At 39.2% G+C, this 15,680-nt stretch overlaps 3 protein-coding genes across 3 annotated transcripts; 2 read left to right on the forward strand and 1 right to left on the reverse strand.

Annotated features, from left to right (window-relative positions):
• Positions 1-2,193: 2,193 nt before the first annotated feature.
• LOC148739336 (uncharacterized) lies at positions 2,194-4,278 on the reverse strand. The gene is made up of 3 exons (XM_088749462.1): positions 3,315-4,278; positions 2,775-3,052; positions 2,194-2,298 (listed from the first exon to the last, which is right to left on the reverse strand). Exons 1-3 carry the CDS (start codon positions 4,276-4,278, stop codon positions 2,194-2,196), a joined length of 1,347 nt encoding a protein of 448 aa, XP_088605588.1.
• Positions 4,279-5,116: 838 nt separating this feature from the next.
• LOC148739337 (uncharacterized) lies at positions 5,117-8,126 on the forward strand. Its single transcript, XM_088751253.1, has 2 exons — positions 5,117-6,743; positions 6,937-8,126. Exons 1-2 carry the CDS (start codon positions 6,585-6,587, stop codon positions 7,237-7,239), a joined length of 462 nt encoding a protein of 153 aa, XP_088607379.1. The 5' UTR covers positions 5,117-6,584; the 3' UTR covers positions 7,240-8,126.
• A 155-nt stretch (positions 8,127-8,281) lies between these two features.
• On the forward strand, positions 8,282-11,513 carry LOC148739338 (uncharacterized). The gene is made up of 5 exons (XM_088751226.1): positions 8,282-8,663; positions 9,056-9,144; positions 9,238-9,331; positions 10,046-10,241; positions 10,672-11,513. Exons 1-5 carry the CDS (start codon positions 8,424-8,426, stop codon positions 10,977-10,979), a joined length of 927 nt encoding a protein of 308 aa, XP_088607352.1. The 5' UTR covers positions 8,282-8,423; the 3' UTR covers positions 10,980-11,513.
• The last annotated feature ends 4,167 nt before the right edge of the window (positions 11,514-15,680 follow it).

Below are 15,680 nucleotides of genomic sequence, written 5' to 3' on the forward strand. Positions count from 1 at the left end.
TGTTATTTTAGCAAAAACATATTATTTTAGCATATTTAATATAGCGGTCTAAGACTTTCATTGTTTAATTCAATGGAATTGCCAGAACTTGTTGACTCGTGTCGGCGAAATAATTTATAACGTAAAACTGATATGAAAATGCCTCATACCTGAGTAAAATACAAGGTTGAATACGTGTATGTGTTCAATGCTTGTAAAGTAAATAGTTTATTTAAGTTGATAATATTAATTATCTCTTTGCGGCGCTGATAACTGCGTAAGTTGTGAGGAACAATAACGTATTATGCGTTCTTATTATCTTGCTTTACGAGATGAGTGTGATCCCTTTCATCCTTGAAGACAACGCTTTTTTTAAGCTGGAGCTAATGGTGAGTGTAGAATACATCAATACTCAGTTGAGTATTGATACGAAAAATCCAGAATTAAGAAAATAGCAAATAAAATAAAAAATTCAAAACTTAGAATAAAGAAAAAAAAAAGGAGATAGACCTGTTTTACAATCAACTTAAAACTGTTCAACGGATGAAGTTAATTTTTTTTACGCCATAACAAAGTAATCGATGTTCTACATCTTTATTGATTAATTTGCAAGAATGTTCCCTCAAAGAATGTTAGAAATTTTCCTTATTAGATAAGAAAAAAATAAACACATTAAACTTGTAGTATTTGCCTTTGTTAGTCCTTAAGAGTTTGTATTTAAGAGGTCGTGACTGTAAATATCGAGAATCGCTGGCCAGGCTAAAAGAATTAAAAATTCTGATGATTTACCTGGTAAACCCCTTTAGGGAGATATATTCAAAAAAAATATTTCAAAGTTTGAAAAATCAAATGTGTCCGAGGAAATGGGGAAAAACGAAAATTCGGGTTTTTACTTAATTAATTATGCAAAAATACAGTAAAATTGAGCAACTTTAGCGTGCTAGTACTGAAGGAGGATGTTTCCTAAGAAATCCTGGGGGTTTTTAGTTCAAAGTATATAATTCATTTGATTTTTATTTGTGGAATTTTAAGGAGCTTTGGTTTAATTTTAAAATTCACATGATTTTTTTAACAAAGTGCTGTTAGGCGCTTGTTGCAAAAAGCGAAAAATCGACCAACTTCAAGCCTTCAAAACGCTTCTTGGTATGTGTGGCATCATGTCAAACTACATGCTGGCACAAAGTTTGGTCCTTATACTAAGAAAATATGAAATAAAAAATTTGGGTAACTCAGAAACGTGCTGGAAAAACATAAAGCTTTGCGACGCACTGTGGCCAGAAGTCACGAATTTGCATGATGGAAATCAGTTGTAGAAATCTTACCGCCTGACGGTTCTGGTGTAGGAAGGGCTCCTTTGACGGCTACAACATAAAATTTACAAGAATAAAGACCAGTATTTAATAGCGTTTAACTCTTTTTTAAACTAATGGTTTTTTTGTTTTTAATTCTCGATACTGACTTGACGAAAAGCAAAATGTTTCTATTGCGTGACAATTGTCACGTTGGATCAAAGGTGAAGTTGCCGAATAAAGCGGACACGATCCTTTTTTCGTCAAAACACCATTCTAAAGCATCCAGTCCTATATATCTCGTTTTACATTATTTTTATCAATTATTTTATGAGTCTTTATCGAAAAACATTCAGCCGGCCTGATCCTGTCTGATTCCAGGCTGACTGCCTAATGCCGTTCGAAGAGGACTTTTTCATTTCCGGCTTGCGCCTTTAATACGGGGGCCGCGGAACTATGGGGTTGAGTGGGCTGTAGCCCCACCAAGAGCAATTTATTATTATCATTATTATTTATTTTAATCTTGTAATAAAAAATTGACAAATTTTTCGTAGGACTGAAGCGTGTTTCCGATGTCTTCAGAAGCTCTAGATTTCAAAATTTGCGGGGGGAGCATATCCCAGGACACCCTATCAGCAGTCTTTCTCTACTATGAAAGGCGCACTAAGAAACAGGTAAAAGGAAGCTCTCCTCGGAGGGGAGGCCCCAGGACCCTCATAGGTAAGTTGGTGCTGATGAGCTCACACTACGCGGGAACTACAATAGCTCCTCCAATCCAAAATATGTTCCTTGCCTTTCGTTTTATATCAACGTTCATATAATTTTTTTAAGCTGCCTTTGGCCATTTGCCTTATAAACTGCACTGCAAGAGCAGCATCTAACAAGGTCTTCGAGCAGAGCGATGTAAGATGTCTTTCTTCTCTGATCAACCCCAGGTGGTAATGCAAGATTGAAACTCGCAAAGGAGTTTTAAGATTGCAAGTTTGAGATTTTTGAGTGTGTTACTCTCGACTATGGAACAGATGTTGTACTGTTGGTAATTAATAGGATGAGTTACATTTAACTGCTCAAAAATAGACTCCCTAGCATTTGAAAAATTAGATTCTTCCTCCATAGCAACCAGATCTTGCTCAGTTACAGCTTGTGCGCAGGGGGCTGTCTGCTGTTTCACTTTTGCTGCCATTCTGGAAAAAAATGAAGCTACTTGTTGAGTTGTCAAAAACTCAGAGACACTGAACAAGCGCTCCCCGTTCGATCCCTTTGCTCTTCTCATTTCTGTTGCAACCATTTCCGCGTTGACCTTTTTGCCACTTTCTTGTCCGATGGTAAATCTAGCAGTCAGATACTCTCGTTGCTTTTCGTTAAACCCGTAAGCTTTCTTAACTTGTTTTAAAGCGAAGCCTTCCGACGGTGTCACATATCCAGTGCTACGAAGACAGGTTTCAGGAAGTAGAGGAATAGTTGGCACGGAACTTGAACCTTCCACTAGCCTTGCAGCATACTTACCTTCGCTTTATGAAGAAGTGTCTCTCTTTCAACCGTCTTTGTGCATATTCCGAACGCGAGATGCTTTTCCAGAGAAGAGTGCCGTTGGAAACTACGTGTGCAGCCCTCTTTTGGACATGGAAATACTTGACCATCGCCTTTCGCTTCACGGCCATGGTCCTCTTCCTCTGCGGGATCCGTTGTAAAAGTTTTAGTGGGCTCTTTAAGTTTTCTCCTTGGGGCGATCTCTTTAAATTCTCCGGGGGAAAAAGTAACCGAAATATTTTGGTAATGGCGTTCTGTGGAAAATAATAATATCAAAGATTAACAACAAAATCAAACACACCTAACCATTATCCAGAGTGAGATTTCGTGCGATTCACATAGTAAAAGTTTATTTTTCTAGTATTGTGTTCTAAATAAAACTGACGACAGGTTTGATGTTTTTAAGTGATCTTGATTTCAAGCTTTCCCTCGCTGGGGTTTTCAGTCTCAAAACTAAAAAGAGATCATGCTACATTATAGCTAGAAACTGGATATAGAAGAGAACGTGAGGTTTACCATTTGTTCCTTCCAAAGAGATGCATTTGCCGGGGCCTATATCAAATGCCTGCCACACCCTCATTCCACCGGGATAAAATCTGAAGTTGTTCAGTTTGCTGATGCCATTAATCTTCTGTTGCGTTGGGGGAACAGTTTCTGGTTCCCCAAGACTGTCTAACATCACTACACGAATCCCTGGTAGACTCCCATGGGATAGAATCGCGTTTTTCATTTCCTTCGCATTGGTAACATTGTTCTCCTCGTTTATGAATCGTGTTATGTGTCCTTTAATTGTTGCAGCCATACGATCAGCAGGCCCTTTTCCGCCCTGGGGATCTGAGAGGCCTATCTCAGCAACGTGAATTCCTGCTTCTTTTTCTATTGTTGGCACTGACAATATAGTATAAGTGCCATGATAGCACCCTGCATTGTCTTGACGAAAAAATGCTTGATTGATTTCTGGGTGCTCTGATTTCAAAGTTCTAAGGATATGTGCCATAATGGAGACCACAGAGGAACTTCCTTGGGTGCAGTTCTGGATGATATGTACAAATCCTTGTGACTCAAACTGGTTAGCTCGGCGGCGCACGACAACGAATATATGCCAAGAGATGCCGCGCTTACCGAACCAGTCTGACTGAGATTCACGATACTTGCGCGGTAGAAATTTCATGGCCCAGTCCTGGGTAATAAGGACTGAACCACTATCTAGCTCTCTGAGAATCTTCAATCTAGACTGGTCTTGCCTCACTGTACGGAGTTGGTGAGCCTTCCAAGCATGAATTACGTCCTTGCTGTATTTTACCAAGTAGATGGCTTCGTCATGATCATCTTTCGTGTGAAAAGAAGCCTCTTCAACAGCCCCTTGAATCTCATCTAGAACAGTACCAAACTCTTCACATTGAAAACAGTGGTCCCCATGGGTATGTTGGCACTTCTGCTGAAAACAGCTGTAACTCGAATCACTCAAAGCATATGACATACAATGATCTGCTATGGTAGCCTCATCGCCAACGTGCACCTATTCACCCTACTTACACAATCTAAATGGCTAACACCCATATAATCTAAATTTAGATCAGTGGGTTCAAGCCGTCTCAAATGATAATCTAAGTCTTCCCAGTAGCTCATTAAATATGTATAAACATTTCGACCAATCAAATCCCTTGACTTCGGATGTGTAAGGGGAAATCCTTTACCGAATAGTTACGAATTCGCTAGCTCTTCTTGGTTTGGACGTTTAGGTACTATCGGCTCTGTCGTGTACTTTTGGCGCTTCTTCGTCACTATGACTGACAAGGATACAAGTAGAGCTCGCAAAAGAACATATAATAAAATAAGCGATGTACAAAGGTCAAAACTACAAGAATATTATGACGGCGGCATGAAAACATGCAGTTCTGGTAATACGGAAAAGATTGATGTGGCAGCCGAGGAAACTGGGGCTGACTATTGATCAAGTAACGGTAAGATATTTATTAGTTGGACTGAAACACTACCATGTTTCATGTATGCGGAATACCCCGCCACTTTTATACATCTCGTTGAATAATAATAGCGATCATTGTGGTGACTGCTTCTTTCTTCAAAGCGCACCGACATAATTATGTAAACGATGTAGCGGTATATTGTTCTTCAGAATTATACTTCCCTTACTCTGTGTACTGCACCAACTTATCTTTTGAAGTATTGATTCTTAAACAGAATTTTGCCCGTCATATACCAAGGTCAAGGAAGTTCACTGTACGATTGTGCTATTCATAATGAGGCGTTGTGGTTCTTGTTTGCCTCGTTAATTAAAAGGAAGCTCCCTTTTTTTTAAATAATTTTTTTGTGCCGTTTTATGCTCGAAAATACGCTTGCAGTCTGCAGTATAATCAATGATCAAGAATATACCGGTAAAAGAAGATAGGCGTTTACTCATCCGTTATTATAAATTATAAAGAATAATTATTTTGTGTTACCCTATTGAGAGCTAACGTAAGCAGCCTTAGTTAAACGTAGGCTAACCCTAGTGCCCTGTTGGCCAACAGAAGAGCTGGTTAGGCTAACCTGAGTGCTCTGAGGCTAACCGGAGCACAAGTTTGGCTAATTGGAGCTGAAAAGTAGGCTAACCTGAAAGTGTTAATAGTAGGTAACCTGATAGCTAACGATCGAATCCTGGCTCGAAGTTTAGGTTACATCCTCAATCTAGAGTGGTTGAATGTTACATTTATCATCCATTCAACATCCATGTACATACCAAGAAGATCTACCTTTATTAATTTTTTGCCGGCCAATCATTCTGTTCTGGATTGAATACAATCTATTGATCAAGTAAAGTATACAAGCTCAGAGCTTCTGCGTGCAGCTTGCATGGGTATTTAAATAGGGTCAGGTCCTGCCAGGGGGTTCCCTGTGTTGCTTGTCTCAATTTAAAAAGCTACGGTGTCATTATTTTGTCTATATTTCTCCACCTTGTTGTTGTTGTCGGAAGTTTGGTGAACAAGATCTTAAATGTTTCAGACTTTCATATACATGCTATCGCTACTTTTTGGGCCATGTCCATTGTAGGAATTTACCCTGGCTGGGCCTCTATAGGGCCAGCAAGGGAAAGAGAGCAAAAAGGGAAGGGTTGCTATTCTAGCTTAAGGCATTTTGAAATACTTTATTTTAATGTTATACATTTATATAGAAATGGATTGGAAATGCTAGACAAAAGGAAAAGATAAGTTCTGGAGTACAAGCAGCTCCAAAGCCAATTAAGCTTCCAACGGGTTCGCATGGCTCACACTCCTACAACATGTTCTGTTCAGAGTATTTCAAGTCAGGTGAGAGGCCTGATAATGTTTTCAAACACTAAGAACAAATTGTTTACATGCATTGTGACTATTATAGACCATTCCTAAAATAATTATAGGGTAGCATTAGAGGCATTACAATCCTGGGGGATGGGTTATTTGCAAATCTCCCCTCCCCCCCCAATTTTAAAAAAATTTCAACATTTGTCAGGCGAAATGCTTAGAATTCAGGCAACAGTACAATCAATTTTAAGGCAGTTCTACATCAGTTTAATGCTAACACATTAGGAAATTGTGTAATTTTTTTCAGGCATGGAGGTCACAGTCCCCCCTCCAAGTCCAAAGGTGCCTGTACGTCTATGAGTATCATTAATAAACCTCTACTAGAGAATTATTTCTAAGAAATGAATATTGTAGCTTTCTCTCCTAACTTTGTCTGCTGGATGTTAATTTTATTTTGGTGCCAGGATACCAGATTTAAATCAATAATGAACAGTGGTTTTGTTAAATGTGTCTAAACCCCACGAGGGGTACTTGCAAGTTACTAGTTGGAACTCTGATATGGGAGCGAGAGAGAATGGTAAATGAAAATGCGCTCTTACAGCAAGAGAATTCCAAGCTGAAGCGCGAATGTCAAGAACCAAGGAAAGGCAAACAAAAAATCAAGGTAAGATAGTTTTAGTAGTACCTAAGTTCAGTGAATATATTTTCCACGGAATGAACTAGCTGTTTCTTTCCTATACATTTGATTCTTCTTAGCAGTAAGATTTTTGATGCTTTATTAAGTAACATTGCCAGCATCACATACGTGGCCTAATTCGAGCTGGATAAGAAGTTAATCAGCTCTTATTCTCTTTTAGCAATTTGAAGAATTAGTCGGTAAAGAAATTACTGATGAAGACATCCTCTCTAAACAGCAAGAAATAAAGGCTCTTCACGAAATAGCTTCAGACAAGGACAACTTGACACAGCTTCAACAACAGCAAAAAGATTTGCTTCTTAAAATCGAGTTTATGCAACGAATGCAGTCAACTGCTGATCAAGAGAGAGATGAGCTGGTAGCTAGAAAAAGCCTTTTTACATCAGACGGAAGACCTGGGCTGAACGCTCAATCAAGATTTAAACTTCGTCGATTTAATCCGTGGAGAGTATTTCAATCCTGAAAGAACGGGATATCTTCAAAGAGAAGCAAGATTCTGTAGACTTTCCCACACAGGCTCACAGAATAACAACACAGTGGAGTGGAAATAAGCGAAGGGAAGGCTCAACAGGCGAGGAACAACTACAAGTTGCACGAGAAACGGTAAAGAAAAATCGAAGAATATTCCAATTGGAGCAGGTTGGTTACCGAAGCGTAATGCACCTCTTTGCACCTGCACCAACCACTGGAAGATTCACCTTGTCACTCCACGCACGCAACCGTAAGCTAATGGCACTGGCACTGTAAAAGCTACACCTTTAAAAATGTGTACTATAGCTGCAATAAACATTAGGAAAGACGCAATTAATTCTAATAATTTCTGTAAAGAGCATGTGGTAGTAAGTACCTTCAAGGGATTATACTTATAGAAACGCGCTTCGGTGGTAAGGTAATCATTGTTTATCTGCACAATTGCACTTAAATTATAGAAGAAACGCACTTTAGTGGTAAAGTTATCGTTTTATATCTACAAAATCGCACTTAAATTATAAGCACTGTAAATGCTAAACAAAAACGTTAGTTGCTACTTGACCGGAAACCTTATCCTTTGAGCCACCCTTTTCTAAAATTTAGGTCCGTGCGCTCATCTATCGTAATGCACAGTTACTCTAATACAACGAACGCGTTATTGCACAATTACTGACACTAGCTAGGGTTGCCCAAGAGTCGACCCAACGTACTTTAACCATTCTTCTCCTCAAAAAAAAAAAAAAGAAAATCATAGAACAGCCACGGGGTGGGTGGGGGGGAACTTAAAATTGGATCAAAACAAATCATTTTCCTTTGCACCTTTATTTATTTTTCCAAAATGGTCTTAGCATTAGTCATTTGCACGGAAATTTTTCACCTTTCTCTTCCTTTCATTTCGAATTCAGCTCAAAGCACCAGGGACACTTCGTACTGATGATTTCCGTAAATTTAGCAAATAATTTTCAGTGCGTAACATAATGCACTCACGCCCTCTTTACTAGGAAGTTGATGTGCTGCTCACCAAAATAGTAGAATCCTCATCAGGAAACGCAGCAGGGGAGAAATTTTCCTCCGACGCAGAAAACTTCAGATTGGAAATTTTACGACTCGAGGGAGAGAACAAACGGCTGAAAGAACTTGCAAAGGAGCCAATACCTGCGTCATCGCAGAAAAAAAATGGAATCATTAGAAGCCATAAACAACTTTCTAAAAAGCGAAAAAGAAGAACTCATTCTAGAAATTTCTGCCAAGAATAAGAAAACTGAGCTTTTGGAGAAACGCGTGAGAGAGTTGACTGAGATGAAGAGTAACGTGGTAAATGGATCGAGAAGTGGAGTGTACGACGAGTCAGATTTGCAGATAAATGCATTAGATGAGGAACTCAGCAAGACCAAGCACAAAGTATCTGAGCTTGAGGTGAGAAACTGTTAACTAACTCAAAACTTTCTTAATTCTGTTGTGGCATTTTCCGGTTGAAGGTTTGATCGTTAGATTGTTGTCTGCTCTGCGAAAAATCAGAGAGCTTCGTGAATCCGAGGTTAGTTTAACCAAGGGTAATAGTTATACGAGTTTCGTTTTGTCGTTGCTGTTGTCCTGCGTATTTTTTGATGTTAGTTGATTCTACAGAAGTTAAACCGTCGGTTTATCATGTAGCTCGTGACATTACATTCAGAGAATCATTGAAAGGCTAAAAAGTTTTTCTGCACATGTACACTTTTTAGAGTAATTCGCCCTGAAAGTAAGAGATTACCGAAGTCATCATTAGAGACCTCAACATGGAAACTGTTCCCTTAAATTATTCTTTCCAGGCTGAACTTGAACATCTAAGAAACAGTCACAATTCCAAACTAAAGCGAGAGCTGGACGAAGTCGAGGCAAAGTGGACAAAACGTTTGAGGTATTTTTTTTCTTTTATTTTTATTCACAAAAATACTTATCTATAAACAGCGTGAAGTTCTGAAAAGTTTAATGTCACTCCTTTTTATACCAGGAAAGAGTGCATGGAGCTTCATTCAGAGCTATCGGAGAAACACAACAAGGAAAAACAGCTTTGGCAAAAGAAAGAAGTTGAACTTCAAAACATAGTAAGTTATTATCAACCACTCGTTGTGATTAATGCATCAAGTTATCATCTCATGCACGACCTCACTGTCCTATTGCTGTTGAAGCTCACTCCTATTCCCATCGCTTAAAGCACAAGGAGTCTCTATAGTTTTTCAAAACGGTAACTGATTTAGTCCATCATAGTCGGGTAGCCAGCTATTTGTCAACTCTTTCGCACACGTAGGTTGTACATAATCATATTCCTGATTAGAAAGGGTGATGCCATCTCGAAGTGTCTTACCTTAGAACACAACGCAATGACCCTGGGCAGGGTTCAAACTTACACCTTTTGATGCATAGTTAAACTTGCATACCACATGGCTTTCACGTGACGACATGCCTAGAGTAAGTATTATTATATCTTTCTTAGGGAAAGCACTTTTAAAACCCTATGAAAATCACTTTACGAGAATGTTTTTTGACTATGAGTGCTGTTGTCCACCACTAATTTTATTAGCCCGTGTTTGCCCGTTGTTGTACATCCACATTACATTATGAACGTTAAGTCTCACATTTTTCAAATCCAAGTCTGTCATTCTATGTTTGAATATATGCTTCTACTATGTGACTCAGTTTAAGAGGACCTTGAAAACATCAAAACGCTTCAATATTGGGAATCAAATAAACATCTGCTTCATCCCTTTTCAACCAACAGAAAGTTAATGAATGATCGAAATTACTGTTTCCTTTCAAAGATTCGTCAAATGAAGAGTGTAATGGACAAGAGATTAAGCCAAGCAGAAACTGAACGGAGGAAACTAGAACAAGAATTGATTAATGTGAAAACGTCAAGTCACCATGGTAGCATGATAAGTCTCGATTCCAACTCAGATGATTCAGCTGGAGGTGTATCTCCAAAACCAGGGAAAGGCAGCGACACAGCTCAATCCGGTGTGTTTTTCAAACATATTTTTGTTAACAATTCTTAATCCACTAATCATTGCAATAGATGCAAATTCGGGATGTCACGTATGGGTTATCGATCATGATTATCCCCAAGTGTAGAACCAACTTCCAGGTTCTTTACTAAAGGGTACAATTTATTTCAATGTAGTCGGTCATAATCACCGGCCCATAGAGAAAAATATACAATTTCAAAGGCTTCATATATATAGAATTAGTTGAAGCTGTCGAAGAATCAAATGACGAGATGTATCATTTTGGGCATAGAGGGAAAGAATAATTAGCGATTGAAATGGGTGAGATCTCAGTGGGAAACGTTGGTCGTGCCCCTAAGATGGGCAGGGGCCATTAATGAGTTAAATCAAAAATAGCATTGAGACACTTCTTTTTTTCCATTTCTTTTACTTATCTCTCACAGATGGTCTGAGCGACCGCGAACTACGGCGAGTTGCTTATAAACTGAATGGAGAGGAGTGGTCTCAGCTCGGAACATTCCTTGGGGTGGGGGACAAGGATCTTGGTGAGCTTTCTGGACTGAGCATGGGTCCTCAGGAGAAGGCTTTTAAATTATTAGTCATGTGGAGGACTCGTTGTCGTTTGAGCCGAGCTCAAATGATTTCCCATTTAGCTGTGGCGCTCGAGGAGGTCAACAGAAAAGATGTTGCTCAGTTTGTTTTAGAGCAATTTATGTCTGGAAAACCTAGAAAAAAATTGTTTGGGTGGTGACTGTAAACCCTTTAACTGACTTTTAAACGAGTTTTAGTCCTTTTTGGATTAACTATCCTTGAGGTAATGGTGAGACCCACCTGAATGTTGTACACGTAAAATATAAGGTAGAAGGTCTTCGTGTTACGCTTGTTCCAGTGCCATCCTACTAGTTTAAAAATTAGACAATGTACTTACTCATATAGCATCATAGAGAAGTTTAAGTCGATGAAAATTGATTAATTTATTTTTCACCACATTAGTCAGATCAGAGCTGCAAAAGGTGAAGTAGTTGATTGTTGAATACTCTACAACCAAAAATTTATCCGAGCGGACCACAGAAGAGAATTTTTTTTTTTATCATAATGCACAAGCCAACGATATTTCAAGTGCCGCAGAGAACGGCATGATAAACAAGTGTCCAGAATGTATAAATAATAAATTATGTTAAAAGAATCACCTTCCGTTTAGTGATTCAGGTAAATTATTTAGAAAATGTTATAAATGTGGGAAACAATAGAAGAAATATATCATGTTTCAGAGTTAATTAGCTTATATGTTGTTCAATTATATTTGTACATAATGTTCTTAATATGAAACTGACCTATTCCATGCACTCTTCAAAGGCAGCTGTCAGTTCAAAAGCCGATTACTCAAAAAGCACCAATAGACATACAGAAAAAAAAACAAAGAGGATTGATAAAATAATATTAAGCCCGAGAAACACTATCAGACACCCCCATCCCTCCCCCTCACACACACACACACACACACACACACACACACACACACGCACACACACATACACACACACACACACAAACAACAACAAAAACAACAATTAAACTTAAAAGGAACAGACAGACAAAGAAAGAGCGATAGTTTGGCCACAAGTTGTGAAGCTAATGGCGATGTTAAGCAAAATTGCTATGCGATTTCATGATAAAAAATGGTCATTGCACGAGCAAAAAGCTTCTGAATAAACAAAAACGATATAATAATGATAACAATACCAATTGTAATATTAATATTAGTAATCATAATGGTGGTCGCAGAACTACCTTACTGCAGCTTTGCAAATACCGCGTCACGGCGTAGAATAACAAGTTCCTTCACAGAGTCGTTACGTACACAGTTTTTAAGATCAAATTCTATCACAGTGCACCCTGATTAGGTGTTGAAAAGCAAATGCATGCGAGTGTGTGGTAACGAAAGCTAAATCGAAAAATAACAAAAACTATAATTTAATGGACTACAATGGTGGCCGGAGTACCGAATTATTTAAACAGAATTATACAAAACAAATGTATAACAAAACAAAAACTTACTCCTGTTTCCTTTGACCGTGGCAGTCACCTCGTAGACCTTAAAAGCTGTATCCATGTCCGTGAGGTTGCGAATGACACTCTTCACACCGTGAAAATCTTGCATGAAAGCTATGGTCATCACGCTGAGCTTGGTAGCCATCTGTGGTCATCCGGGGCCTAGCTTTCGGGCCGAGCCCCGCAAAAACTCGGACAATGAATGAATGAATGAAAGCCTTTATTTAAAGAGGGTAGCACTTAATAGCCAGAGGCTAATAAACTTGTGGCCCTCACAGATTACACAACTATATACAATAAGATAAATATGTAAGCTAAAATATGTAAACATTTAAAATAAGCATTTAAAATAAGACAAGATTCAATTAAGAAAATATTATTAAATAGTAAAATGATGCAAACATTGTTGTTCCTTAAAAATCTAGGCAAACATGTTCTTCTTAAAACATGCTATAGAATCTAGTTTCCTAATTTCAATAGGTATACTATTCCACAGTCTTGTAGCCAAAACAGCGAAAGAGCGTCCTCCCTCTGATTCTCTTTTGTATTTAGGACATACAGCATTAATGCTTGAATATCTAGTGTTGCGGGAGTGCCGCTTATTATTCAAAATTAGGTGTTCATTTAGATAATTCGGCAAACGCCCATTAATTCGCTTATACATTATTATGCATTTATTTATCTTATGTTGCTCATAAAACGGAATCCATCCTAGCTTGTTAAACAAAGCAACTGATGGTATCGTGCGATCGGCATAAGAAATAACTCTTGCCGCACGTTTTTGCAATCTTAAGACCCTATAAACCGACTCTGTCGCAATTTTCCCAAACCACGCTAACGTAAGACATAACAGGGCGTATAATGCTATTATAAAACTGAAGTCGCTGTTTAAGAGGTAAACAGGCTCGAATCTTACGCAGTATTGCGATTCTAGAGGCCATCTTTTTACATACTTTCTCAATAAAGTAACGCAACATTGTCATACGTAACTTCCGCATTAACTGTGGCAAATATAATAGTTAGAAAAAGGATAACAAGAAAACGAAGTGTAAAAAGGGAGAGCTTCAATAAATAGCAATAAAAGAAGGCGAAAGATAAATAAAAGGAGAGAAAGAAAAAAAAAGAAAAAAGAATATTCAGTTATTCAGATTGACCTGTAAAAGAAATTGTAACGCGACTTAGATTGTAAAGCCTTTTTGCAGATCTTTGTCCATGACCAATTGTGACTATTCTAACACTATGAATCACTGATTTTATAATTTGTTTTCAGTTTCGAATGCTATTATTGGCTGACTTCAACCTTAACTATTTGACTAAAGGCATAGTGGAACACTAATCATTCCTTCGGGTTAGAATGCATCGTCTTGTCCTGTCTGGTAGCTTTTAGGTTTTGTTTACATGTTCCGGAAATTGCTTAATTCCTGTCTGCAGTAAATGGCTTGAACCCGGGGGTAACATGTGAAGGTGTAATCTGATCGTCCGGGTGAGCGTGGTCCTGAGAAGGACTGTTGTCGGTGGTAGTGACTGACGTTTCGACAACCTGTGCAGAAGTCATCATCAGAGTAAAGTGAATGATTGTTGTCAGTAGAATATTCTTATTCCAGTTCGTGTGAAATGATCGGTTGGTTTTGCCGTGATGTTATTGGCTGTAAGACTCAAGTGACGTAGGTCGGTCGTGATTGGTCTGTTTCGATCTGTCGGTAAAGTTAGGTCGTTCTTTTTCGGTCGTTTGTGATGTTTATGTCGTGAATGAGTCGTTTGTATGGAGCGGGTAGTTGTTGACATCTGTTTAGGGGAGTCTGTTCTAAGTTAGTAAACCAGCTTTCCAGAGTCAGTCGTTGAAAATAGTCAGTGCTGTAGGTTAGGCATTGCGCAGAGTCCAAGTCAATGTTGTGGTTGGTAAGTCGATGGTGATCAGCAATGTGATCGCTGACATCACCTTTCCTCGTCGCCCGTCTGTGTTCAGTCAGTCTTGTTGTGAGGTTTCTGCCAGTTTCACCGATGTAGGAGGCTTGGCAGTCGGAACAATTGACCTTATAAATCGTTCCCTGTCTGTTCCTCGGTTCGTCTTTGTCTTGTTGTGAGTTGGTTAGTAACTGACGTAGTGTGGTGATGGGTTTGTGGACGACGCGGATATTGAAGGGTAGTAAGATGCACGAAAGGTTTTCAGACATGCCTTTTATGTACGGTATGGTTGCTGTAGTCGTAGGGGTTTCGGTGTCGTTTGTTTCGGTAGTGGTAGTGGGTCGGTGAGTGTTTCGTCGGATGAAGTCGTTGTTGTGGTTGTTCTTCGTAAAAACACGGTGAAGGTATTTGTTCTCGTCAGATAAGCTATCTGTCGAGTCGCATACTAGTTGTGCGCGTCGTGTTAGAGTTCTGATAGTTGTGGCTTTGTGTGATGTAGGGTTGTAGGATGACTCGTCTAGTAATCTGTCGGTGTGTGTCGGTTTCCTGTAAACTGTCGTCCGTAATGAGTTGTCGTTGTGGCTTACCAGGCAGTCTAGAAAAGGAAGTTTGCCATTTTCTTCGACTTCTTTGGTAAACTGTATGTCGGTGTTTTGTTCGTTAAGGTGGTGGTGGTGGAATGCGTCAATTTCATCGTGTCGAACGGCGGTAAATGTGTCGTCAACGTAACGTAACCAAAGCGGTATCTTGTGTCGGCAAGTCGAAAGGGCGCTTTCCTCGATGTTCTGCATCACAATTTCTGCTATAACAACGGAAACTGGAGACCCCATGGCAGTGCCGTGTAACTGTTTGTTGTGTTTACCGTTTTACTGAAAGTAAGTAGACGTTAGGCAAATGTTTAGCAAGTCCATGATGTCGTCTGTCGGTAGCGGTAGTGGGTCGGTAGATTGTCGGATTGCAGTCTCAGTGCATCGTAATGACAATTGAAGTGGAATACTTGTGAACAGTGATTTCACATCAAATGACACTAGTTTGTAGTCGTCAGGTATCTGAACAGTCTGATCACCATCGTCTTACCAACCACAACATTGACTGGGACTCTGCGCAATGCCTAACCTACAGCACTGACTATTTTCAACGACTGACTCTGGAAAGCTGGTTTACTAACTTAGAACAGACTCCCATAAACAGATGTGAACAACTACCCGCTCCATACAAACGACTCATTCACGACATAAACATCACAAACGACCGAAAAAGAACGACCTAACTTTACCGACAGATCGAAATAGACCAATCACGACTGACTTACGTCACTTGAGTCTTACAGCCAATAACATCACGGCAAAACCAACCGATCATTTCACACGAACTGGAATAAGAACATTCTACTGACAACAATCATTCACTTGACTCTGATGATGACTTCCGCACAGGTTGTGGAAACGTCAGCTCACTACCACCGACAACATTCCTTCTCAGGACTTCACTCACC

This window comes from Stylophora pistillata, chromosome 2 (genome assembly GCF_964205215.1).
Source record: "Stylophora pistillata chromosome 2, jaStyPist1.2, whole genome shotgun sequence".
Classification (NCBI taxonomy): domain Eukaryota; kingdom Metazoa; phylum Cnidaria; class Anthozoa; order Scleractinia; family Pocilloporidae; genus Stylophora; species Stylophora pistillata.